The 25869-nt window shown below is 48.9% G+C and overlaps 11 protein-coding genes across 11 annotated transcripts; 5 read left to right on the forward strand and 6 right to left on the reverse strand.

The window, feature by feature from the left end:
- Window positions 1–905: 905 nt before the first annotated feature.
- Window positions 906–2147, reverse strand: EPUS_02438 (uncharacterized protein; the record flags this gene model as incomplete). The annotated part of the gene is made up of 1 exon (XM_007805343.1): window positions 906–2147. The coding sequence occupies one exon, from the start codon at window positions 2145–2147 to the stop codon at window positions 906–908; it is 1242 nt and encodes a 413-aa protein (XP_007803534.1).
- A 600-nt stretch (window positions 2148–2747) lies between these two features.
- Window positions 2748–5255, forward strand: EPUS_02439 (uncharacterized protein; the record flags this gene model as incomplete). Its single annotated transcript, XM_007805344.1, has 1 exon — window positions 2748–5255. One exon carries the CDS (start codon window positions 2748–2750, stop codon window positions 5253–5255), a length of 2508 nt encoding a protein of 835 aa, XP_007803535.1.
- An 831-nt stretch (window positions 5256–6086) lies between these two features.
- On the forward strand, window positions 6087–8500 carry EPUS_02440 (uncharacterized protein; the record flags this gene model as incomplete). Its single annotated transcript, XM_007805345.1, has 5 exons — window positions 6087–6190; window positions 6302–6594; window positions 6647–6814; window positions 6879–7322; window positions 7371–8500. 5 exons carry the CDS (start codon window positions 6087–6089, stop codon window positions 8498–8500), a joined length of 2139 nt encoding a protein of 712 aa, XP_007803536.1.
- A 657-nt stretch (window positions 8501–9157) lies between these two features.
- On the reverse strand, window positions 9158–10067 carry EPUS_02441 (uncharacterized protein; the record flags this gene model as incomplete). Its single annotated transcript, XM_007805346.1, has 2 exons — window positions 9158–9917; window positions 9973–10067. The coding sequence occupies 2 exons, from the start codon at window positions 10065–10067 to the stop codon at window positions 9158–9160; spliced, it is 855 nt and encodes a 284-aa protein (XP_007803537.1).
- A 667-nt stretch (window positions 10068–10734) lies between these two features.
- On the forward strand, window positions 10735–12293 carry EPUS_02442 (GPI-anchored wall transfer protein 1; the record flags this gene model as incomplete). Its single annotated transcript, XM_007805347.1, has 2 exons — window positions 10735–10830; window positions 10875–12293. 2 exons carry the CDS (start codon window positions 10735–10737, stop codon window positions 12291–12293), a joined length of 1515 nt encoding a protein of 504 aa, XP_007803538.1.
- Window positions 12294–13904: 1611 nt separating this feature from the next.
- Window positions 13905–14942, forward strand: EPUS_02443 (uncharacterized protein; the record flags this gene model as incomplete). The annotated part of the gene is made up of 1 exon (XM_007805348.1): window positions 13905–14942. One exon carries the CDS (start codon window positions 13905–13907, stop codon window positions 14940–14942), a length of 1038 nt encoding a protein of 345 aa, XP_007803539.1.
- A 3472-nt stretch (window positions 14943–18414) lies between these two features.
- EPUS_02444 (uncharacterized protein) lies at window positions 18415–19178 on the reverse strand (the record flags this gene model as incomplete). The annotated part of the gene is made up of 2 exons (XM_007805349.1): window positions 18415–18844; window positions 19015–19178. 2 exons carry the CDS (start codon window positions 19176–19178, stop codon window positions 18415–18417), a joined length of 594 nt encoding a protein of 197 aa, XP_007803540.1.
- A 798-nt stretch (window positions 19179–19976) lies between these two features.
- On the reverse strand, window positions 19977–20785 carry EPUS_02445 (uncharacterized protein; the record flags this gene model as incomplete). Its single annotated transcript, XM_007805350.1, has 3 exons — window positions 19977–20230; window positions 20328–20603; window positions 20662–20785. 3 exons carry the CDS (start codon window positions 20783–20785, stop codon window positions 19977–19979), a joined length of 654 nt encoding a protein of 217 aa, XP_007803541.1.
- Window positions 20786–21804: 1019 nt separating this feature from the next.
- Window positions 21805–22621, reverse strand: EPUS_02446 (uncharacterized protein; the record flags this gene model as incomplete). Its single annotated transcript, XM_007805351.1, has 2 exons — window positions 21805–22517; window positions 22567–22621. 2 exons carry the CDS (start codon window positions 22619–22621, stop codon window positions 21805–21807), a joined length of 768 nt encoding a protein of 255 aa, XP_007803542.1.
- A 731-nt stretch (window positions 22622–23352) lies between these two features.
- EPUS_02447 (uncharacterized protein) lies at window positions 23353–24115 on the forward strand (the record flags this gene model as incomplete). Its single annotated transcript, XM_007805352.1, has 3 exons — window positions 23353–23397; window positions 23458–23713; window positions 23787–24115. 3 exons carry the CDS (start codon window positions 23353–23355, stop codon window positions 24113–24115), a joined length of 630 nt encoding a protein of 209 aa, XP_007803543.1.
- A 385-nt stretch (window positions 24116–24500) lies between these two features.
- On the reverse strand, window positions 24501–25550 carry EPUS_02448 (uncharacterized protein; the record flags this gene model as incomplete). The annotated part of the gene is made up of 1 exon (XM_007805353.1): window positions 24501–25550. The coding sequence occupies one exon, from the start codon at window positions 25548–25550 to the stop codon at window positions 24501–24503; it is 1050 nt and encodes a 349-aa protein (XP_007803544.1).
- Window positions 25551–25869: the final 319 nt, after the last annotated feature.

A 25869-nucleotide genomic window follows, 5' to 3' on the forward strand; every position in this document is an offset into this window, starting at 1 on the left:
CCACCGGATGTTAGTCTAGTTACATCCCCAAGCGGTGACTGTGAAGTAGGTTCCCAGTTCCTTGCGTGGCCAACGACCAAGCAAACATGGGTGGCCGCCATCTTGCAGAAGTACTGCATCGACCAACGCAGACATGCATGTTTTGTCTGTTGTGGTTCTGCCTGAGTTACTAGCTCTTGAAGCAGTTGCTTGACGTGAAATGTGAGATGGTCGAGGTTAGGGGGTGGGGAAAACGCCATGTCTACGGACAAGAGTGGAGAAAAGGGACGAAAGGAAAGATCGGCAGGTTCATAGAAGCTAACAAAACATGTGGAAAATCTCCTGATGAGCTTCTGGACTTCTCATTCGTTCCACCATCCAGTGCCTGGATCAAGTGAGTTTTACTAGCATCCTGAAATATTCTCTATACCTCGATCTACTCCGCTTTCGAGTACAAGTACAGAGTATACTCTGTACTAATCTTGGTTCTGGGATTAAACCTATTTCTACCCAGCTATCTCTCCCGGATCAAGTCCCCGTTAACCTTGATCTACTGTTTTGACGTATCGGTTGCAATTTCGTCCTTCCAACATTTCCATCATTGCCACCTCCTTTCACCCGTTTCCTCTGTCAATCGTCTCAAGGACCGTCAAGTATCACACTACTCGTGGCTGACCGGCTTCCAAGTCATCGGTCGGGAAACATGTTCTGCGTGAAACCCAAGGTCGCTGCCAACCTGAGCAGGAGCAAAGGTCATAGAAATCAATCGTGGGGAATGTGCTCCAGCATCATCAAGACTTGCTGATGAGGCACCGAGCAAGTGGAGTAACCCTTTAAAGATTGATTTAGCTCGAGAACAGCGGCCTCGTCATGTACTTGAAGAAGAAACTCTTGTTCTTGCTTGGCTTTCCGAGGACCGGATGCCCTCACAGAAAGACCTTCTTTGCATCCCGCGGATGACTTTCGCCTGGACAGTAAGGGCATTTGAACTTCCCTCCTTTGCTCAACCGGTGTAAAGATTCCTGAGCAATGACATGTCCGCATGGCATCATCATGGGCGGATTCTGATCGGTGGTCTGTTCCTTCGACACTGGGCAGACAAATATCGAGTGGAACTGGTAAGATGGAGGAAGAGGGATTTCGACTGGCAGTTCATTTTCAGTGGTCCATTCGGTCCTCTTCTGCTGCATGATGTTCTGAAGCTTCAATAGCGTTGGCAAGGCAATAGCACCAGCCGTAGCTGCAATGTAAAGCGGTGAATCTGCAGAAAGCTCCATCAATGCACAGAACTCTCGTGTGAATGATGCCACAACCTCGTCCCATGCTGTATGGTTGTCAAATATGCTTTGGTAGGGGGACTCCTCGAGGTTGGGACAAAATGCCATGGCACCAGCAAGTTGCCTTAATTCTAACAGATAGCGACCACTGAAAGCTTGAAATTCTTCCCGTGCATATTGTAGTGCACGCTGTGGACCAGTAGCAGACTCCTGTTCGCTTGCATCTTCAATTTCCGCCAAAAACAGCTTGACGTATTGAAGTCTGCAGAGCTCGAACTCGAGGTTGCTGCCCCGAATTTCCAAGGCCTTTGTGTGGTCCCGCGCCCATGATATTGCTGGTCGGAGGTTGTGATTTTCCCGAAGTTCGTATAAGATATGATACATTGATGTGAACTGCTCTTGCATCCTGTTGGATTCCGTTTCATCAATCCCTAGCGGAGCGGCAGTTGACTCGTCTCTAGCTCCCGGCCCCGCCTTCTCCTCTAACATACTCGATATAGCGGTGGACTCTGCATGGAGAGTTGTCGCTACATCGAAAAGTCCCTCTCGGAGAAGATGTAGATAGATCGCGCGGTGGACCAACGCAGGGTGGGGAGAAAGTGCGTCGATCTCATTGCTGGGTAGCGGTTTATCCTTAAATAGCCTGTCCAAGACCTTGGTGTACTTGTTGTGCCCTCCGTAAACTTCCTTCAAGCTAGCGTTGATTGCTTCAAAAGAGCCTTTGACTGGATTGTGTAGCTTCGCAAGGGAGACGGATGCAGATGTCGGTTCAGCAGCAATAGCATCTCGAGCATGTTGGAGAGCGTCGATAATCTGTTGGGCACTGTCTAGCGTGTTTGAAGACTTGCTTCGCTTCCAAAGGCGGTCATGTTCTTTCTGTACAGCATCCATCCTTGAAAAGCAGAAGTAGACGGGAGTGAAATCAGCAGATGTCAAAGAGCTTTACTGTAGCTTCTGCTCGCGCCACTTGAAACTCCTCTTTTACCACATTCGTAGTTCTTGTATGCCATACATCAAGCCCCTAGAGTGTTTCAATCACAGTAAGGTGTTGAAAGAAGTAGTCAGAAGAGTCTTGTGAAGATGTCATCTTACGTAGTACTGCAGCATTTGTGAGAGGCATGACACCAGATGCCGGAGTCTCTTCGGCAAAGATGAATACCCCTAGTTACTGTTTCTCATCTACCAAGGCACCCAGCCTGATCCCTTTGGCGTCACAGGGTCAGGAAATCTGGTGATGCTCACTTCAGCAGTGGAGAAAAGCAGAGAAAATCAACTCCGGTATAGCCAGTCTACAAATGAGATGCCTTTCTTAGCTGTGCAAAGGTGCCTGAGCTTCGATTTGCATCGACCGATATTCGCATGGTACCACTAACTAGTGCATCGGCCTGCTAATTCCACGTGGTGACGAAGGAGCACGATGTCTCCTAGCAGAGGATCAAACTAAACTCAATCAATCTGGTCCAGTATCAGCAGCTGGACAGACTACACAACATGTCAACTTACGAGGATCCAATTGGTCGATCGAGCAACGAACATCCATCACAAGTGAGGGACCATGTGATCGTGCCGGCTTCGAGTTCACCATCGATCATTTCGAACACAACTTTGTCACAGCATGGCCGGAAACGACTTGTCTTCTCTGATCCAGTCGCATTCAGATATCTTGAAGAAGATTCTGCCACAAATGTTCTGGAACGACGTCGGAGACTGCAGGGCTACGAGATTTATATTGTGGAGCAATGGGCGTGCTCTCGCGTTCATCCCACCTCCATTATTGCTACTTACACTGGGGACTCGTCACACTTCATCTTGGTTGGGGTGTTGAGTGTTCCGAAGGATGAAAACACCTGGTCTCCCCGGTTGAAGGTGTATTTCAAAGCGATGTCTGAATATCATGCTCGAGAAAGAGACACCCCACTTGGGACTCTTATGGTTACCAATCTGAGTGGGTTTCCATCTTCGCTTAGTGTCATTGCTGTACCTGATGGGGATGTTCGAAAGCACAGGGAGGATTTTATTGTTAATGAGAACCTCAAGCGTCTGGGGTGTGCAGGTCGCGCTGGGCTGAATCTGCAGCACCCTCAGCCAAGCACAACTGCAAAATTCCATCACCTATACCGGACAAGCGAAAATGTCCCCGTTTACACCTCCGTCATGGAACTGGTCAAACTCTGTCAGGTGTCGCTGTCACTGTATGGTAAGCTTGCCCCTGCTTATGCTGACGGCCTCCTGTGCGACATCACCGAACGTTCCATCAACGACTGGTGGTCTGATATCGGTACATACCTATACAACATTGAGCCCAGTGACGGCATACTTGGGCCCTCCACAGTTTCTGCGCTAGTAGGCTTGTTGATGGGTGCCTTCAACCGCATGAAGGCCTTCGGTGCTCCTGTTGGGAAGGATGTCTTCGACATCACATCTACAAAACGAGCGATTGGCTACTTCCAGAAGTCACAGAGAATGGAGCGAACCCGTCGTCTCGATCGTCAGACACTTATGAGGCTTCACAAAGTGACTGCGAAGACAGCTAGTGGAGAGGGCTGGACTGTCCCGAAGGCTGTGAAATCCACTGTAGCTGAGCTTAGTGGAAAAGGAGGAGAAATGGTGATGGGCATCGTAGGAGGTCGAGAAAAAGCAGGCATCGCTGACGTTGAAACACTGGACATCGAGAGACTTGCACAACTCGTCACCGGAACGAAGGCTCGGTGGCTTTGGCAGGGGAAAGCTGCGAAGTCCAACGAGCCCGAGACGCTTGGACATTTTGGTTCGTCTAGCAACGACAAGATCTTCAGCGAAGACGATCAGGGCAACTACATCTGGACTAGCAAACATCGGGAGTCAGTCTGGACAGATAACCATCTTCAAAGAACGAATAACGTCGATGATGTGGAGAACAAGACTGGTTTGGAGCGCCTTAAAGATGCTGTTAGTCTTCCTGGCCTGCGATCTCATCAACCAAGACAATCAAAAGAGGAGGCTCGGTCACATGCTGGACATATACAAGATACTCGTCATGACTGGGATGAGCGTGACCCTGAACAGGTTTCAAGCAGCCCGTCGTCAGGGACACATGTTAAAGAAGCTTCAACACCACCTCAGAAAGCCGCCCTTGAAGTGCCTGATCCAAACCACGTCTCACGGCTTGATCACAACATGTCGCAGATCAGTCTTCGTAGCGAGAGCGCGTCACTCCCGCACGCCTCAGAAGATTCCGAACCGAACCCCGTAATACTTGCGTCTAGCATAGATCTTGTTGAGCAAAATCGAGGCGGTGAATTTGAGGAACTAAGGCGAGAGCTCTCGTCTGATAACTATAACCGCTCCTTCCAAGAGCTTCAAGTTTCTGGTCCCCAGGCCACGAGCTTGAGAAGAACGCAAAGCTTGGTAAAGTTTATTGCTTTTGGACCAGAAAGTCCTCGTGTAAACCGAGTTCCTCGGTGCTTGTCATTCAGTGCAATTGAAAGTGTGGTACTTCAGTGGGATGGTGTTGACACTGAATTTGAGAGCGACACTGCTAAGGGTCAAGAGCCACAGCAGACGCTACTTGGAGAACAGGCACATGCAGTCTTTGTCCGCGAGAAAGCTGACAAGATCTATTACCTTCAACAAGTCACTATACCTTTCACTGAAAGGCAGATCTCGGATGTCGACGATCTTGATCAGCTAACACAGAAAAGGCAAGACGAGCTCAATACATTCTATTACGAGCGATTAGAAGACCATCAGACTCAGAAGGCGACATCGACTGACATCATGGCAGATGAGCGTCAGGGGCTAAACGAGGGCCTCAGGCGGGTGGAAATGCTTGGAGCAAAGCTGGACTATGAAGTGGATGCTTTGACCTCAAGGATCGAAGAGGTTGAAGACGGGGTGGCAGAGTTTGACAGGGCGGTTTCCCATATTGAAGCTCGTGTTGATGAGCTTGTTAGTGATGGTACACATAAGGATCCTTGGTGGCTAATCCTGCTAGGATACTTCAAGAATCGCGAGTCCTGAGCTGCAACAGCTAGGGCATCGTCATTGCCAACACTGCACAAGCGTTGAGCTTTAGTGATTTATACATTTAAATATGCCCTCTCTCTTCCAGAATCTGTCCTTCCAGCACAACTTTGAGAGGTTTAAGGCCTCGGCGACATGTGGTAAGGTGACACCTTCACTCGTTCAAGGCATCTGCATAATGTTGACCCGTAGACGGAAGGTTAATGCGTCTCTGACTTCTCACATCCCAAACATTCCCCCAGCACCAGCTGCTCCTCCCTGCCTCATGGCTGCTTCTCCTTGCATCTTCTCGCTGACTTTGACATTGACCTCGAAGAATTTCGCTACACAGCGATCCAGGCACACTGATTCCCCTTTGTTCAGATCGCCTTCTCGGTAGTCCGCAGGTATGCATTTTTTGAGACAAGATTGTGATAATCTGGGCAGGGAGTCAATTTCATCATGCCAAAGTAGGGCTCTATGCTGCATTACCTATTGAACATATCGGAAACCATCTCAACCTCAGTTAAGGCGGCATCAATTTTCTCCGCTGACGAGAGCTGCGGCTTGCCGCCGAACAGGAATGACATGGTGGTAGAACTTTAGGTAGATTGGGGGTCAATCTTGGAAGGGTTGGCAAGTATTGTATATAGAACCGGAGCTCCTATGATTTAAGTAACCTTTTAGGATTGAGCTCCACCGTTGCGAGGTTGTTACTGTACCTCGGAGCGGAGGTCGCTCCGGTCCCTGCATCAGCTCCTGAAGAACAATTTCTGGCTCCGCATCATTCAGCACGGACACCTCGTTGAGGGTCCAAATACAGATGCAAGCATTACTGTCATGGCAATCATGGCGACTCAGATACCTGCCTGTTGTGAAGAGGTACGTCAGAAAACCGTTCTGCTGTTTGAAATCTACATTGCAGGAAGAGAAGATGAGAAGAACCGCAGCGAGTGAAGCTTGCTCAGCAAGCAAATGATCACTTCCACTGTCTGGAATACCATCTCTGCTTGGAACGTTGTGTAATTCTACCTCAACAACATGTAATACTGATCACACTCCAGTATTATCCGCCTTTCTCCATCAGGCCCTTCCTTTTCGTCCAACGTTCGTTTAAACTCCCATCGGACCCCAGGTTGTCGCTTTATAGCTGCCCAAAGCTACCCGGAATGGCCCCAGGAGCTATGGGTTGCAGAAGATATCAAGGATCGGGTAAAGGACCTTCAAAAGGCCGAACTTGACATGTATCCTCGAGGGCCCGAGCATACAGCACCTCCTATCCCAAAACTTGATCGGTTGTGTCAAACCGTCAAAAAAGGCGAGACGAAGAAGGACATGGGGAAGTATTCATACCAAGGTACGCGGAATCAGCTCAACCAAAGGACCCACAAGTAGCTAAGATCCAACAGGACGGATCGAATCAGTCCGCACGGCTGGCCGCCTGCTATTCTTTGTCGACATGGTCCGCAACGACCTGAAGCTGCAAGTTCTTGTCAACCATGCGCAAATACATAAATCTATCACGCAGGACGAGTTCATCTCGAGGCGTAAACTGTTACGCCGTGGAGACGTCATAAGTTAGTCTTCCCTCAAGGATTGCATGTCTTTTCACTTTGTAGACTAACATTATCGTCCGGGAAGCCGTAACGGGCTATCCGCACCGTACGGAAGCAGGTCAACTGTCTTTGAGTGCAATAGAGCTTCCCTGCATTCTGTCACCTTGTCTCCATCAGTTTCCGGTGCAGAGACCGGCTGGGGGGTTTGGCCCAGAAAGCCAGTCGACATTTCTCGACAAGCATGTTGAAATGTTAGCGAACCGGGAAGCCACACAACTAATTCGACGGCGATCCGATGTTGTGCATGGAATGCGCACTTTTCTCCGTGCTCGGGGTTACTCTGAAGTTCAGACACCCATCCTCTCCTCCAGAGCTGGTGGAGCCATCGCACGTTCCTTCGAAACATTTGCCACTGAGTTCTCGGAGAGAAAATTGTCCCTGCGGGTCGCCCCAGAGCTGTGGCTCAAGAGACTTATACTGGGCGGTATGGATAGAATATTCGAAATTGGCCAATGCTTCCGAAACGAAGGTGAGCCGGAACTGAATGCTGATCTGGCGTAAATTAACGCTTTCGCAGGCCTTGACAAAACACACAATCCAGAATTTACAACTTGTGAATTCTATAGTGCCTATGCCTCTATCCAGACTCTATGTGATATCACGGAAAAGATGCTTAACCTTATCGTGAGGAACATCGAGGGTGCCCCACAGAAGGAAGACGAGTCCAATCGACATCCAAGCATAAAAATGCCTCCACTTGCACTCAAGGCCGATTTCTTCAAAGGACCATATCCACAAATTGACTTCCTCCTTGGATTGAACGAAGCTCTTGGTCTAAAGCTTCCAGATCTGTGTGCTGAGCATGCTACAGCGGAGGTCATTAATATTTTCAAAGAAATGAAGATCGAGCTACCAGCTTACCCCACGCTTCCACGTCTCCTAGATAAACTATCTACAACATACCTAGAGCCACAATGCCACAAACCAACCTGGATTATTAACCATCCCGAATGTCTTTCGCCACTGAGTAAATCTTTTCCTCATCCTTCCCCAGACATTGATCAGCCAGTGGCGGCTCGAGCTGAGCTTTTTATCCACGGTCGTGAGATTGTCAATTGTTACGAAGAGGAAAACTCACCATTTGAACAGAGACGAAAATTCATGATGCAACAGAGATATGCAAATGCTGGCAATGATGGAAGACAAGACAACGAAGCTATGGAAGTAGATGAAGACTATCTTCAAGCATTGGAGTGGGGTCTTCCCCCAACGGGTGGATGGGGATGTGGCATTGATCGTCTGGTCATGTTGTTGACAGGAAAGCAGCGAATCAATGATGTACTAACCTTCGGTAATCTGAGGTCGGTCACAAGAATACCTGAGGCACGAAAGATCGTAAAGGTAGAGGCATCATTTACAGCCCCTCCTAAGCCAGATACCAATAAAATTGTCTATTCCGATCCTAGAAGGGAAGTACAACCCGACCACGTCCGGAAAGACACATCTCTCGACACAGATCCAACACACAGTGGGCCTCAGCTTGATGCTCCTGAGGAAGCGTTTCTCAAGATCAAACAAAAACTGATATCGGAGAATAGCAGTCGTGCAAGGGCCTACCAAGCTACACACGTGAGCTCAAGCGCTGAACAGAAACGATCGGCTGGAATAAGAGGCTTTGATGCGAGAGAGTGGCTCCTGAAAAAATGATTACATCCACATCTTCATGAGTAAGCTGTCTATCCTGGACAATGCCCTTTTCATGCTTGAAGATCTGCATGCCTTGCCCGTTGCAGGGCTAAGAAGAAGAGAACGTTTGTCACCGGTCGATGTTGGTCACTGCGCTAGGAGTTGTAGGGCAGGCGAATGAATCTACATCGTTTACTTGCACAGAACAACGATGCTTGGCAGGGAGCTCTTTCGACAGCCGCAGCTATTGTTCGTTTCAACTATCGGTTTGTGCTACTTATGCTCTGGATCGCAATCCCAAAACCTGCAATGCTAACGCCCTAGCCCTCTGCACCGCCCAGTGTGGGTGAATATCACGCAGATTTTCGCTCTCTTGTGATTTGTTTCATTGGTAGCAACACCTCATTGTGCGCTACCGGAGCAGGGACGTTACCAACCGCCGATACGGAGTACTCTACGTTATGTACGAGAAGATCAACAGATACGATTTCCGATCAATTGCAATGAAGCAGTCCTAAATTTTGGGGAGAGTGCAATAAGCTTATTAGCTAGGCGACTGGTATTCGGATAGTATCGCCATTGCATCTACTAAGCTCAATTCAGACAAAAAGTGCAATAACTCATGCAACGCTCAGTACCGTCTTTCCTTTAGCTGTTAAAGTCCAAATCCCCCGCCGTTCATATGTTCTCGTTCCAGTCTTGATGGCGTGGCAGCCACTTTCCCGGATGCCAGATTGCAAGGATGAATACGGCGATGACAATTGGCGCGAACTCCAGACTTCCAAAATAGGCCTCATGGGTGGCCAGAGCGCTGGTTAGGCCCTCTGCTGTCTCAGCGAGCCTGAAGCATGTCCTGAGGTAGACGAGCAGAGTAGCGGCGCATAATGCTGCGGTGAAGGCTTTCAAAGACGACAGAACAATCTTGCGAGCACGATACAGACAAATACCTAGACAGACGCAGAAGACGAGGAATGAAAATACTTGGAAGGCGAGCCCCGCCAGGAGGATATTGTTTGGTGTGGTCGGGTCTTTGCCATTCGACGCTGCAACCCCGATCAACGCGGCACCAGCTACCTGGGTGATCGTGGCCACAACATCACAGGAAATGAAGATCCAAAGAATCAATTTCGGAGATAGCGGTGCGTACTCGCGCTTTGTTCGGTTGATGAAAACTGTGAGAACGGTGTAGATGGCAGCCGAGAAGAAGACGGGCGCGATAACGATGAAGAAGTATTGTACAACGAAGTTTATGACGGAGTACGGATTGACCTGGGAAGACAGAAGACGGAAGGCATAGCCCACCACCTCCATAGCTGTGCCGAGCATGACGGGAGTGAAATACCATGTTCGGTACTGGAAGAGACGATAGGAGTGGCCGAAGAAGGCCAGACCGAATAGGACGGCGCCGAGGATACCAAGAGCGAGGGAAGGTCGGTAGCTATTGAAACGTGATGTTTAGCAGAAGGCGGTTTGAAGCTTTGCTCTGGACATACCCATAAATTATGACCGATGCATCATCTGGACCACCAGGACTTGGGAAGTTTGGATCTACATATCCAGCATATTCTGACGTTGGTGGTCCAGACATGATCTCTTAGGGTATCACAGATGGAACTTGGTACACGCTGTTTATTTCCTCTACGCTTCTTGCTGGACCCGGGCAAGAACTGCCTTCTGAAAGTATCACACAGGAGCTGTCAACCCGTTTGATCGGCAATCCGGAGAGCCCCTTGTTGTTTATACTCTTCGGTATCCTGACATGGGTATATCCACTCCCTGTACAGTGGCATGAATACGAGATCATTTGGTGTTGTTTAGCCGCATTCTGACATTGTAAGCGTCATTGAGCATGGTGTGCCGCTACAGGTTCTCGGAACCGCTGGAAATATTACAGGAGTTTCCATAGCAACACACGCACGACAGCCTGATATGATATGTACCCTTCAAGACAGTTCTCAGAAGCAGAGTTTCCCATCTTAACGGCCAACGCCCCGGAAGATCCATAAGTACCTCAGGAGCTTGATTACCTAAGTAACCGCGCCAAGTGTTTTTTTTTTCCCGGCAAACTAAGCCTAGTAGTTCGCACGACTTGAACACGTTAGACTTGTTGCGGGTACAATCCTGGACATGCTCATGCCGGAGGAAAATGTGACAGGAGGTAATGGAGGCTGAAGACTTCTTCTAAGTGAAAGGATCCAAAGAATCGACCACACATCGCCACCGAAAGACTAGTTTTAGAGAGACTTTTACCGAAGATGGATCTGGAGTACAAATTACGAAAAGAAGACTTTGTAGCCAATCTTTCAGGAGGCTCGCTATCAGAAATTACATGCGTTACTTTGGTCGCTCCAGTATGTTCTTATGCATCTTCTGCCTACTCTTCTGATCATTCCAGGCAGCTGTTTTACTCTGGTCTGCCCTTCACTCGCGACGGAACTTCTTTGCACCGTATGGGCCAGCTGCATTTTTCACCGACTTTTTGCTCAATGTTGGAGCAATTCTCTTTTCCATGACAGCATACTCGTCTGCGCCAGCGCTGCTCAGTTTACTTCTAATCCTTCCTGCTGCTCTTATCTCGTCTTTCTCAAAGCCACTGGCAGCAACAAGAAAATCGAGTGTATCCTCCACGAAGGCCAATGGCAATGTACCCAACCCGTCTCTGGTGGCGTCTAGTGCGTTGCCTGTCCAGGGCTTTTTAACCACTTATCGAGGTGCCATGATGGTCGTTACCTGTATCGCTATTCTAGCCGTCGACTTCCGAGTGTTTCCCAGGCGTTTCGCCAAGGTAGAAAACTGGGGAACTTCATTAATGGATCTTGGAGTTGGCTCATTCGTCTTCTCAGCCGGAGTTGTCTCTGCTCGCTCTATCCTGAAAAGCAGGTTGGATGCAACGAAGAGACCAGCAAGTTCCTTCGTCAGTCGTTTAATGTCTTCAATCCGGCATTCAATTCCCCTTCTTGTTCTTGGTCTCATTCGTCTGTATACCGTCAAAGAATTAGATTACGCCGAACACGTGACAGAGTATGGTGTGCACTGGAACTTTTTCTTCACTCTAGCATTCTTGCCGCCATTTGTCGAACTTGCTGATGTCCTCACTACCTACGCTATACCTTCCTACGAGATGCTGTCCGTACTGTTCGTGCTGGTATATGAGATCGTATTGTCCAACACGACTCTGAAACAGTACATTCTCGTCTCACCACGTGGACCTGACTTGCTCTCCAAGAATCGAGAAGGTGTCTTCTCCTTCATTGGTTATCTCTCCATCTTCCTTGCTGGTAGAGGAACCGGCATGACGGTCATACCCGGAATTAGAGCGCAACAGTCAAAAGGTACGAAGCCAGTAACAGCGAAAGAGCTGGCTTGGAAAGCACGGAAATCCCTGATCCAAAAGCTGGTGATTCAATCAGCATGTTGGTCGCTTCTGTTCGCCTTCAGCACTGCTTATTTTGGGCTTGGTCTAAGAGTATCTAGGCGTCTGGCGAACCTTCCGTACGTACTTTGGATCAATGCATTCAACAACGCACAGCTACTGCTCTTCTGTCTCATCGAGACTGTATACTTTCCGGAGGCATACAGAACCCTGCCCTCTGCAGTGGCCACCAGGTCGGCCAGCGTAATCATGCAAGCTTTCAACAAGAACGGACTTGCGGTCTTCCTGGTTGCAAATCTTATGACCGGATTGGTTAATCTTAGCTTGAACACTCTCGACATGACCTCATTGGGCGCAATGGCTGTCTTAGTGGGATATTCAGCGTGTGTTACTGGCGTCGCATTGCTTCTGGATAGGACGGGCATCAAAATTAAGGTCTAGACGCCAGTGCCAGGCGATGTTTTACAACAGCTAATGTCATGCTCCTCTTTGGTTCCGTCTAAATGCATGGCGGGACACGCTCTGCTTTGCCTACGTGTGCGATCGAGGGCTTCATTGAATAACTGGAACCACAATTTGTCCTAAAGCCTTCGCAATGTCAGCATATATTTACCAGATGCGTCCCTATCTTGGCTGATTCAGAGATCTCATCTTACATGGCTCATCTTGGACAATAAGCTTCACAAAATTAAGATTCAAGAACCTCCCCAGACTATAGAGCCATCATAGCATCGTCTCGAGAGACAGCGTAAGTCTAATCCGCTACGCAGACATACTGGATACGACCTGGGCAGTGGCCTTTACGACTTGATTGGCTAAGCAGAGCCCGGCAGATCCTCGGATAGATATTGTTAGCATTCCCTGATATTCTTTATTGGGTATCCCAGATACCCTCTATGATATTTTTATCCATCAAACTGGGTTTTTGGGCAAGAGCTCTACACAGGTCCTGAGAAGGCAGAGGTAACACAAACGGTTTAGCGGGCCTAGATTAGACGGTACATGGGGCAATGGACGAAGGCGGTAAGCGAGGGTTTCTGCATCCTGATGTCCAATGCCTGTAGAATGAGGTCTGGTCTGGATGCTTGAACAAGCTACTAAAATCATTCAGCTGGTGACAGCAGACTTTTCCCCTCCGCTAATCATATATGGAACAACTTGGTGTAAAAATTCCATGACCACACTTTGGCGGGGCGGGGCGGAGCATCAGTCTGTCCGAACGCCAAACGCCCACGCCCAAGCCAGATATGAACTTTGAGCACCCTCGAAATTCACCCTCCCCACACATTCTATTAGACAGAAGCTAGTTTACGAGGGCCGCAATCTTTTTGGTCCCCCACGTTTGGTCAGGAAACAGTTGCTAGGATCCTTCAATATCGACCTTAGCACCCTCGACCCTAACAAGCCAGGACATCGCATTCTAGACTGGTGCTAATAGGAATCATATCAGGCATTCTACACCTAGTCAACGGAGAAGAAAGCAAACAAAAAAAAAGACGAAGCTGTATTTGAAGCGTGTTCAATATCTCGTGTCAAAAGGCCCCCAGAAAGCTACTCTAACTAGTCTAGGCATGTCCGTCCTGCTACTTACTATGCAGACAACGAGACCTGCTGCAGAATCAACCGTCTTGATGAGATACCAATACCAATAGTAGAAAGACACGTCCCACACAGATGTGGCTAAGCAATAGAGATGCAGGTTGGTCCTTCGCAAAGTGATCACGGAAACCACCTTCATTTGCGCAATCATCTCCTAGCCTCCAGCACACTGGTCAGGTCATGTTACCATTTGCGACCAACATCGGAAAGACCCACGCCGGCGCGTGTGCCGCTGCTGTGCTCATGCTTCGGACGTGGATATGAACCTTCTCGCTAAATGCTGATAAGCTGGCTCGTGATCCTACATCCGTTACCTGCAGACCCGAATATCTTTGTATAACTCATTAATACCGCACGAACACGCATCTACACGGTTTAGACAATTCTTCGAAGTCTTTAAGATCAGGATCATCCATAATCAATTGTCGCTGAGGAAGAGTACATATATACACCATGGTCAAGATTGCCAAACCCTTCGTCACTAATGCCGATGACTCTCCTGCCTATTGGCAAATCGGAAACCTCTGGCAGGTCATGGCAACTGGGGTTCAGACTGATAATGCATTTACGCTTCTAGATCAAATTGTTCATGATGGCGGAGGAGGAGGTCCGGTGACTCATACTCATTCGCAAGACGAGGGTCTCTATGTTATCTCAGGCAGATGTACTTTCAACGCTGGAGGTCATCAAGGCCTTCCAGGATCTCCCGGCACGTTCGTTTCCATTCCCGGCAATACTGAGCACTCCTTCACGGTAGACGAGCCAGACACCCATGTACTCAATTTCTACCTACCTGCTGGATTTGAACAGCTTCTCATCGCAATCTCGCATCCCGCGAAAGAGCGTAAGCCGCCGCCTCCTGAGCTTATTGAGGAAATGATGCCTTCACCGTGGCTAGCGGAGAAGCTGGCGGCAGACTACGGACAAATCTCCGTGCTAGGCAATCCATTTGTTGACAGACCAGATCCAGCGAAGATGCTCACTAAGCCGACGCCAAGTGCGAAGCTGTTCCCATTCACTGCAAATGCTAGCAATCTTGAGAAGATCACGGCCATGGGAGGTCACTGGACAATACTAGCGGATGGAAAGCAGACTGGAGGCTGCTATTGTCTCTTGGAGGTCAAATTTCGCACAGGCATAGTCATCGCTCCCCGTATTTACAAGGAAAAAGATGAGATGATCTACGTGTTGAACGGGAACATGTCATTTCTGCTGGGTGATCGGGTCGTCAAAGCTGGTACAGGCTCCCTGGTATATATCCCTTCTGGTACGGTTTATAGTGCTCGGGTCGATTCCGAGGAAGCACATTGTCTCAATCTTCACACAAGGAGTGGCTTTGAAGAACTGGTCCAGTTTGTTGGCCGTCCGGACGTGAAAGGACCTTCGACACTCCCAGAAGATTCTCAACAGAAGAGCTCTGATGCAGCAGTTCGTGCCCGTCTACTTGACACGATCGGGTTGCAAGAGCTTCTCGTTCCTGATGTTCTCTAGTTAGTATTCGTCTCATGGTAATCTCTCGAACTATATAGCTTCTGCAAGCGCTTCAACCACGTTCCACGCATGACCAGAAGACTCCTTGAAAGACTGATTCGCTCAGACACCATGTGCCCGCAGTAAGAAGGAACTGTACCTTTACCTAGGCACACGGGGCTGTCATTTCCAAGATGCAGCTGCCAACTGGAGCAATATCCATTCATGGGTCCTTAACTTTGTTATTATTGCTGCGGCTGTGGTGACGACTTAATGGTGCATTTTTATGATTCAGGGTGTTTATGGATACTTGGAAGATTTGGCACGTTCAATATTAGTACACTCGCTTGATGTGTCATCCCGACTCGTTGCCATTGGACATCCAATGATTATAGGACTATTTATCCAACGATTATTCTTGGAAATCTCGCTCTCTGACGTTACCGACCTGCTTATGTCGAGTCGTGTCGTGTTGGGCGGCGTACTCCTAGGCGTCTGGATTGATTTCTGTGCTAGCGGGTATCTGCTTCCATGGTACCAGGGCCACATGGAGCACGTATCTAGCTTTCCTCCTATGCTTGAGGTGTTAGTGACATCTACCATAGCTCAGTCAAATGCTGTACGTGAGCGAACGCAAGAACGAAAATCACATGACAAAGCTTCAGCCTTAAATCATCCCAATCAGCCACTCAGACTGCGCAACTTCAATCGGCCCAGGATACCCGAGGATAAGATTTCCAACGGCTTCTTTTGGGCTGAGAGTATGTCTCCAAAGGTGGTGAAGGTGGGCGTGGATACCGTCGTCAAGTATGGATCCAAGGTTTTTTGGACCGAAGCAGAGGCATGGTACTTATTCGTTCGCGACAATACCACAATTCCAGTTCCTGAGATTCTAAATGCTTACAATGGGGATGGAACAAATTATCTCGTCATGGAACACATAGATGGTGTATTACTGAAGGACGTCTGAGACAGTCTGTCTGCGGAGGACAAGTCCACCATCACGAAAAAACTGCAAGACTACGTGGGCCAGCTCCGACGAATATTTGTCCCTGAAGGTACATTGATTGGATCCGTGAATGGCGGCCCTGCCATTGCTCGGCGACAGTTCTCATCTGCTATCGGATGATCGTTTCGGTCAGAACAGGAGTTCAACGAATGGCAGCTTACGCAGTTACACCCCGAAGTCCCAGTGTCAGGTCGAGAAATGTATCCGGTGTGCACAAGTCCAATCATCGGATCGTCTTCACTCATGATGATCTTGCCTTTCACAACATAATGGTCAAAGACGGGCATATTATGCCATCATCGATTGGGAGTGCTCGGGCTGGTATTTACCCGGAGCATTGCAGGAGTCTTTCTTTTCTGAAAGGCACAGAGGAGGGCTATCTCGTTTGCAAGACCTTTTACGAAAAGCAATACCACACCGAGTATTTCATGAACATGTGGTTCGGCAGAGAAGTTTTACATGGAGGATTCTGACCGAAGGGAGAATAGTCCAGGAGCACGATGCTCCTGCATTGCATAATGTCCACTCCGAAATGGAGTAGCTCGTTGCTCGGTTTGTTTCTTTAATCCGCATCTCAAAGTATATTGTGGAGCCCTGTGCTTCCTAAAGTGCTAATAATGTCCCAGCACAGTCTGCAACATCACCACTCCTTATCGTCGTCTCGGCCTGCTCGACCGTCAAGTAGAGCCCTCGACATGGCGTCGCGGCACCAGACATACGAGCTTGCCGCACGCATGAAACGCCGCTCTGTCTGAGGCCCGAAAAGTGAGAAACTCATACAACGCAGTGCTCCTGATCCTCCTGCTTTCGATAGACGTTTTATCAATGAGGATTGGTCTTTCCAACACTCATCGACTGTAGGTATTGAATGGCTCCCCCAACCCCCAAAATGGAGACCCCAACTTTCCGAGTGCTGCAGCATTGCCCAAATCTCGGCGGCTAAAAGAACATATCAGTAGTACGGCTGCGACGACAAGCGGCCGCAGCAGCGGTTGACCATGTCTCGATGATAGCTGACTAGATGAAAATACACAACATATGGTAGGTGATTTTCTACCCGCGTTATTGCCAGCTCACGAACAGGTATCCATCAAATCAAAAAAAGTAAATTGAGGCCCTGATTTGCTTTGATCATTCAATCAAGAACCGTGATTTGCTTTGTTGAACTGAATTGTCCAATCGAGTCAAACCTCAGTAAGCAATATATTTCTAGGGATTTACCTGAATTCTCATCTAGATCCCGCCAAGCCTATTATTCTCCCGTCGAAATATATACTCAAATATTTCAAAATAAGAGACTTTTCTGTCAAGACTTTAGTTTGACCAATTCGTCAAATCTACGGAGGCCGATTTGCTTTGACGAAAGCATTGATTTGGGTCTGATTTGCCAAGCATTTGATTTGATTTGATGGACACAATGCCTGAGTCACGAAGAACCCACAAGAAGAGTTTTCCAACAGGGGTCATCATACAATATAGTGAGTGGACCAGTGACACTTTCCGAGCTTGTAAAAACCTCTCTATCCAAAGAACGGAACATCTAATTCCACGAGTCTCCATCAGATGCCAAAAAAAAGTGACGCTGACGGGTTACATGTGGTCACACCCACGCCGGCTTGTCTAATACAATAACGATTAAAGACTCCAGATTTTTGAGATCTTGGCGAGGTGCAGCTACCCGTTGATTCCAATTCCATCCCATCCAATATATGCACTTAGCCGTTAGAGAGCTCCGTACGCATTGAGTGGATCTCTCTCCTTCGTGAGCGTAGCAGCAGCAGTTCTCAATTTATCACCAAGCATTTCACAATCCCGTTCAGGACGCACAACACCTGACCTTCGGGCTTGGTTTGTCCGAGTGCCCATGACTTGGGCCACATAGGGAACGTAGGCTGCTGAATACCAGCCGATCTTGAAGGGGACAAGTCATATCTCACACGACTACGACTGGATCATCCGGGTTTAGGCAAACTAATCTTAAGACTTGTTGGGTTTGGGGAGGGAGAGCGGGCAATCTAGCTCTCGAGCAGAGCGCAATCCGTGTAGTGTAGTGTAGTAGTTACTAGTAGTACTAGCTAGCTAGCTGACTAGTAGGATAATCGAATCTGAAGACTGAGTGACTGACTACTGGGATGAGTGTACCGTGTTCGTGTCTGTCTCCTCGCCTCATGATGCATGAGTATGTGAAAACCATGCCGGTTGCACCGTCCATCCTATCCAGCAAAAGTTCTGTCCTGTCCCGATCCGATGCGATCCCCAAAGCAAAACGAGCAAAACGAGCAAGCAAGTAGGTAGGTAGGGCGAGACTGATTTTCGATGTCTGCGCTGTAGTAAGACCAATCCCTCCAACTCCAGATCCGACCAGTGGTGCAGAATGATCAAGTCCCTTTTCCCATCACGTATCCGGAAGCCATGATTGAAACGATTTTTTGAAGACTCATTGACCCGTCCGCAGTGCCCTAGCCCTTTCGGCCTCCGTTCATCTCAGTCATCATCACCAGCAACATTCGCATCTGCAATCTCCTCCGCCTCCGCCTTGACGGTGATGTCGCTCCTCCCATCGTCATTCTCGACTTTTACCATCTCATCTTCACCATCTGCACCTTCCTCAGCAGCAGCAACAGCCGCCGCTTCAGTAGCTGCCACCTTCTTCTTCTTGGCGGAGGTAGCGGTCTTGGTTTTCTTGGTAGGTGATTCGTCGGCGTTGTCGCCATCGTTGCCATTTCCATCTCCATTCGTGGCGCCGTTCCTACGTTTGCGAGCAGAGGTGCCGGGTGCAGCTCGGGATTTCTTGGGAGTGGGTGTAGCTGGGGTGGGAGCGGAGGCGGTAGTGCCGTTGTTGGCAGTGGCAGTGGCAGTGGCGGTTCCGGCGGTGAGAGCTTCGGACTCTTTCTTCAGCTTGTAGAAGCGTTGACTGTTATCAGGAAGAAAAAAGATCGGTTAGCAAGACTTCTGAAAGTAAAGTAAGGTAGGAAACAAATAGGATGAACCAAAACAGCCAGATTTTTCGAGGTAGGAAAGATCATTAGTGGATGTTTTCCAGATGGGGCCAGGCCTGTGATAGATCCGGGAAGCGAGAGATACCTAACTGCTTCCGCAGTGACGCCACCTCCAATTTTCTCGGCGACTTGGTTGAAGAAGGGTCTGGTGGCTTGGAACTCAGCTCCTTTCAGCACGCTGAGGAGGATCAGTCGCTCTGATTCGGGCGACCATTTGTATGCGATGTGCTTGCTACCTTTGGGAGGCATCGCGAAGGTGGTGGTTGATATATGGAAGGACGAAGAGGTGATGTGTGATGGTGGTAGTGGAGTGATGCGATGATATGTGCAAGCAGAAGTAAAGTGGAAGTGAGAAAATGAAAATCAAGCATGGGCAGAAACAAAGTCCAAGAACACCGCAAGATGATGTACCTAACGGCATTTGGGGTAACACCGCCTCCGAGAAATGAAGCAACCTCAGCACAGAATGGGCTGGCTTTGTGGAAACTTACTGTCTTTCCCATGGCGAGGAGGAGGATTGTTCGGTCGGAGTCGCTGTTCCAGCTGAAAGACATTTTGTGCGATAAAAGACGAGTGCGATATGGAAAGATTTGACTTTTATAAGTGCATGGGTGTAGAGAACTTTTGAAATGGGAAAACGAAATGTGATAGTGGAGTGAAGGTAAGGGGAATGAGATCGGCTGCGGTGTTCTGAATTGCGGGCAGGGATTTGAAAGTGCCTCACAGCTCGATCTGTAACTCCATTACCCAAGGCTTGAATCATGGCGTTCCATAGTGCTTGGCCTGGCTGAACATTGCCTTGGCTGATGGCGACAAGTAGGAGATCGCGCTGGCTCTCTGGTGTCCAGGTGAGAGGCATTGTGTTGGCGCTGGAGTTGTAGCTGGGGAAGAGATAATGGCCTTTTTGTGTATGTGGAGGATGCTAAGGTAGCAAGTGATGTGATGCGGTGGTGGGAAGAGGAAGGGTTGAAACTGAACAAGAGCAAAAGAAATATTGCAGTGTAAGTCAAGCAAAATGTAGAAAAGCCGCTTGAGGAAACAAAACAATCATTCGACAACCTTCCAGAAGACATACCGAACGGACTCGCTAGTGAAGCCTGAGCCCATGTCTGTTGCGACGTCGGCCCATTTGGGTTTGAGGTTGGGATCCACCAGGCAAGGTAGCAGCTTTCGGTCGGTTTCGTGATCCCAAGGACCAGGCATGATGAGTTCAGTCGAATCTTTGGACAAACGACAGAAGTCGCAAGGTAGTGGTGTAGCCAAAATGAGCAGAAGCAGGGAAGTGGTTGGGTTGATGGGAGCTCCAGGACAAGTGAAGAGTATATCAGAGGCCGGTGGCTTTATAGACTTGCAGACAGATGTAGAACACAGGCGACACGTAGTTAATCCAGAACCTACTGGCACGTGTCTCCTGATGGCGGAGCGCCCAATTCTTGTGCAATCTCGGCAAACCGAGCTTGGGAGAAAGATGCGGTTGTGTCAAGAAGATGCAGTAGAAAGCGTCGGTCTCGAGCATCGTCCCATACAAAGAGAGGCATGGCGAGGTTGCTGGGTTTGAGATGTGTAGAAGTGCTGGGTGATGCGAACTCTCGAAATTTGTAAGAGGGAAGTCAAAGTAGCCCCGATAATATCGAGTGAGGAACGAAGCAAAGGACCAGGCGAGACCAGACTGTTCTGGCAGAAAGGGTACAGTCTCCAGTGTCACCGAGAACCACATACCGGATAGTGTCACCTGCAGCTGGCGCCCCCATCATCTGCGCTATCTCTGCCGCCTGCGCCCGAGTAATAATTCTGTCTGGACCAAGCATGAGAAGTAGGAGGGTTTTATCGCGCTCATCGGTCCAGAATGGAGCCATGTTTGATGTCGTAAGAGAGGATCGGGATATGGGGTTTGGATGATGCCTTCAGTGATGGCCAGAGGCTTAGGTTCAAGTCCTCTGATAGAGAGAAAGTAGGTGTGTAATCAGGGCTGAGTATGGTCGATCCCGGGAAAATTCGCCGAATGGAAAGTATGGACTTGGGGATCAAATGTGCCAGACAGTCCCTCAATTGTCTCTTATCTCCCACCGATCCTGATCGCTCGAAAGCGCCGGAGACCGCTCCTTTGTTAGATACAAGGATGGACGGAATCCTCTGGTGGCTGTCTGTCCACCAAACTGTGGGCGAAGTAGAATGTTCCGAGGCCACTGGTAAGGAAGATGCACTGGCCAGTGACTCTTGGGCAAGCAAGATGAAAGTTCGGAAGTCGCAATTCCATGAGTCCAAGGAGAGTACCCAAGCAGAGGACAGAGATCACACATATCAACAAAATAGACATTGCAAGACTTACCGACAGGCATTACCAGAGACTCCGTTGGTCATCTTTGCAGCCACCTCGTCGAACCGCACTCGAGATACTCCAGTTTCGGGGCCAAGTAAGAGGAGTAGAAGGTTTTTATCATGATCTGAGTCCCACTGACCGGGCGCCATGGTATCGAAAGGGTGGTGGAGAGTAGACTTGGAAGCGTTGAATGTCTACGGAGAATAAGTGGATGATGGAAGCGCAAGGAGGGAAGCAGAGTGACGTGTGATTGGGTGAAAGCCAAAGAGCTCTCTACCCACTTCTTTTGATAAAGAGGCCACACAATCTCTGGGCTTTTGGCGAATAGTCTTGCAAAAGCAACAATAATCCACACCTCCAATGACCCCCCAACTCATTTTTGGAACCGCAAACCCCGGTGCAACTGTCATGAGGTGTTGCCCAACCACTACCAATTTCTCCTGGCAATAGCTTCCACCATCTGCGCGAAGGTCCCATGTTGTGGCCTCCTGTCCACGTAGCCTGTCCTTGATCTTTCAACTGTTCGCGCCCACACTGTTCATGCCTGAACCATTCTTATTCTCTGCCCATATCTTCCACCATCTCGACAATGCAGTCATGAACGATATTCAGTCTGTCAATCTGCTTGTTGTCAAGAACACCCTGACTTCCCATAGCACGTTCTTTAGTCAAGGCAATCAACTTCTCAACTGCCTGACGAAGGAGCGAATCATAAGGAGAGATCTCTGGAGTGGGCGTTTCAGGCAATGTTCCATCCGCATGGTTGACCTCTGGCAATCGACCTATGACTTTGCCCTCCTCGCGGCCCAGATCAGACACATCCATCACAGCAGTTGCGCCCGCAGTTGCTTTGTCATCATTTCCAACCTTGATGCCACTCTGCTGTGCTGGGCGAGGCCAGAGCGACCGTAAACCTGGTGCAATCTCAACTTCCTTATCGCAGCTTTTTCTAATGTTCATGGAGTGAGAGCTTTGCATGATTTGCTCTTGTAGCCGCTTCTTGTCCTCTAACAAGCCTGTGATATAGAGCTTTAATGCATTCATGGTATGCAGCAGCTCACGCTTTGACCCTGGATGAGCCTCGGCCTTTACCAAAATTGCTTTCGGGATCATTTCTTTGAGTTCTTTACCACACTGCTTTTGTAGCTCATAGTACCGGGCGTTGCTCTCAGCGAGTCGCTTCTTGGTGCTGGGAGAATGTCCCCGCTTCCCACTGCCATACTGTAAAAGTTCAGCTGTATTCGGCTGTACTGCTAACTCAGAAACAACTATGTCAGTCTGATGGAAGGGCATTTTCTTGCTGACACGTTTACGTACCATCACACCCAGACGGAGCACAAGAACTGCCTGGAACAGTCTCAGATAAGGTCATCTTCACAGTCTGACAGCCTCTCTCATGCATGGAAGATGCTCATCGGAAGATGTTCAGGAAGTATTTGGAAAGTTCTAACAACCCGCATACAAAGGATGAGTAGAAAGAGAGAAACAACTAATGGAAACAAACAAGCAAGCAGCGTTTATTATCAGCACCGTTTTGTAGTGTCCAAACTAATCAACAAAATTCGCAGATTTTTCCTATGGGTACGGGCAACATTACAACACCGCACTCCATATCTAACCTTGAGGCTCAAGTGCTAAACCAGCATTAACAGTCTGAGTGGACTCCAGCATCTTACTATAAGTTTGAGAATTAACATACGGAGGCAATGAAGGATAAATTATCCAGAGAGGTAGTAGGGAGATTTCCCCACCGAAAGATGGTGAGTGATGAGGAGTGGAGAAGCATGTGTTGCAGGAGTAAAGCATGGTGCAAGAGAGCTACAGAAGGCGGTTTAATGACTGATTCCGATTCGAGAAGATGCTTTCTATCATGCACTAACTACTTCAGAATAAGTTAGTTGAGTCAACTTTGGTAAGCAAGTCATATCGCCAAGACATCATCCTCGGTCCTGCTGTCTCTTGCACGCGAATCTTACTCTACTGTCGCTTCTTGAATCCAAAGCCGCAGCCACTACAGCAAGACTTTGGCAGCAGACACAACTATCTCCACCAGCGTCTTGCCAAATCGCTTTTACCAATCGACCTCCAAGCAGCTTCTCCAACATGGCGAATTACCTCGCGTCCATCTTCGGTACAGAACAGGACAAGGTAAGCAATGCGCTCAGTATCCAACTTCGTCGAGAAACTCACTAATCACACTACTTGTAGGTCAACTGCTCATTCTACTACAAAATCGGTGCCTGCCGACATGGCGACCGCTGTTCGCGCAAACATGTCAAACCATCTTATTCTCAAACCATTCTCCTACCAAACCTCTACCAAAATCCCGCTTACGATCCGAAGAACAAGATGAACGCTTCTCAACTACAGAACCACTTCGATGCATTTTACGAGGACTTTTGGTGCGAGATGTGCAAATACGGAGAGATTGAGGAGGTTGTTGTTTGCGATAATAATAACGATCGTAAGCTACCCCTTAAGAAACTGCACTATATATCATTTATTAGGATGATTGCTAACCTGGTGCGCTTTGCCAGATCTCATCGGGAACGTCTATGCGCGATTCAAATACGAAGACTCTGCACAGCAAGCCTGCGATGCGCTCAATTCGCGGTGGTACGCCGCTCGACCTATATACTGCGAGCTGTCGCCAGTAACAGACTTTCGAGAAGCCTGCTGTCGGCTGAATAGTGGAGAGGGGTGCGTCAGGGGCGGATTCTGCAACTTCATACATAGGAAGGAACCGAGTCCGGAGTTAGACCGAGAGCTGGAGTTAGCTACTAAGAAATGGTTGAAGGAGAGGGGCAGGGATGAGAGGAGTATGAGCAAGAGTCCTACACCAGAGCCCACGAGAAAGCGATATTAGTCAGAGAGTTTACCACTGGGCCCCTTGAACAGAAAGAGCCGCCATCATCGGCCTTCGAACGTGCACATAAAGTCACCGCACAATTCTGATGCTGGGTAAAGCAACCAGCGCCGGCCCTCATACAGAGATCATCTGTGACGAGAATGGGGGGAAAGGGTAAAACGTTCGTCAGGTTGACAAAGCACCCCAATGATATAGGTGTGGTCAGAATACGAAGCAGGTGGTTAAGATACCCGCAGTGGTTTTGCATGTCGATGCATTTTTGAGATCCAGCCCTCAAAGCAGATAACATTGAATCATCCAAATTCATATTCTCGGCTGGGGTTCGATACTGCCCGAATAATTTTTTTTTGGCACTTCTCGGCCTCCAAATGTAGGCTCATCATCAAACAAAAGGGTCGAGGTCCTTGGTGGCCATAGCAACGCCATTTGTCATCTTCTGCTCCGTCTTTACGGTCTCGAGCTTCATCCCTCTCTGCTCTCGCTTCTTCCTCATCCACTCCCCAATCGGTCTCCATGCCTCCTCCTTCTCCGCCGGTCTCATCCCTGCATTCAGTCCGCTCGTGCTCGGCGCCACGAATGTCATCGCCCCTTCCCAAACCACCTCTCCACTTTTCGCATCCACTGTCCTGCCCAACCGTAGCCTGTCGTCCTGCCATCCATATTGAAACGCGCCCTCCCCATCCTTAGGCATCTTCTTCCGTCCTGTCTTGTAAATCCATATAGCTTCCCAAACCCCTTTGCCAGATATACAAGCTGCTTCAGGGCGATATGTAGCTATCTTGTCATCTAGGATCTTGGCACCTTCGGCGAGTTCCGCTTTAGTCAGCTCGCTTCCCAACCGGGAGGGGCGCGCACAGATGTTGGTGTTGCCGATGCCGTAGAGGTCGGGTAGGAGACGGTGGTCTTGTGGACGATGCTGGATAGGTGTGATGCCGCTTGAGTAGAGGATCTTCCAGAATCCATTCGACGGGTGGGAATATGGGTGGCCGGTGTTGGCAGTCATGATGCCCGGGTTGAGACCTATCAGGACGAGAGTGAGGTTTGGACGGAGAGTGTCGTGAAGTTTGGAAATTATTGGGGTGCCAGGAGAGGCGGGTGATGCGGAGGCTGAAGAGGCCTTTCTGCTGCGAGGTGTTGATTTGCGTTTGGGAGTGGCGCTCTTGGCTTCTTGAATGGAGCTTTCAGCAGGATCGAGGTGGGAGGCCACCTTTCGCGGCAATGCTTGTGATCTTTTGCGCTTGAGTACCGGAGATGTTGGCTGTGCCGGAGGCAAGACTGGATTGTCTTGAGAGAGCTGCTTAGTAGGGGAGCTTGTCGAGTAGCCAAATCGTAATACATGGTCTCTAAAGCTCCGTCGAGGAACACTTTCGCTGTCATTAGCTCTAGTAGTCTTTAAGTTCTGCTCAGTATGTTCTTCAATTTTTATGTCCATGATACTTGAGAGACAGCCAAAAAAATAATAATAAAGGCGGGTGGCAGAAAGAACATGGGAAAGGCGTCTGGCAAAACTGGGAAGAAAAGTCGTCTAAAAATAACGGAGTTAGCCATGCGGCCTTTCACTACTGAGTATGTAAAGCTTTGCTTAATTGAGATACCCTTGACCATCTCGCCACGAGACGATTGCATGTTTACCACAAATGGGGGATTCTTGAGCAACAATATCACTTACAGGGAGCATTTCCTAATACATACATGTTCCGGGCGCAAGCACGGAAAATCTTGAGCCGAAACGTAGCGCCTTGGCGGCTATC

The sequence above is a fragment of the Endocarpon pusillum genome (genome assembly GCF_000464535.1).
Source record: "Endocarpon pusillum Z07020 unplaced genomic scaffold scaffold4192, whole genome shotgun sequence".
NCBI lineage: Eukaryota > Fungi > Ascomycota > Eurotiomycetes > Verrucariales > Verrucariaceae > Endocarpon > Endocarpon pusillum.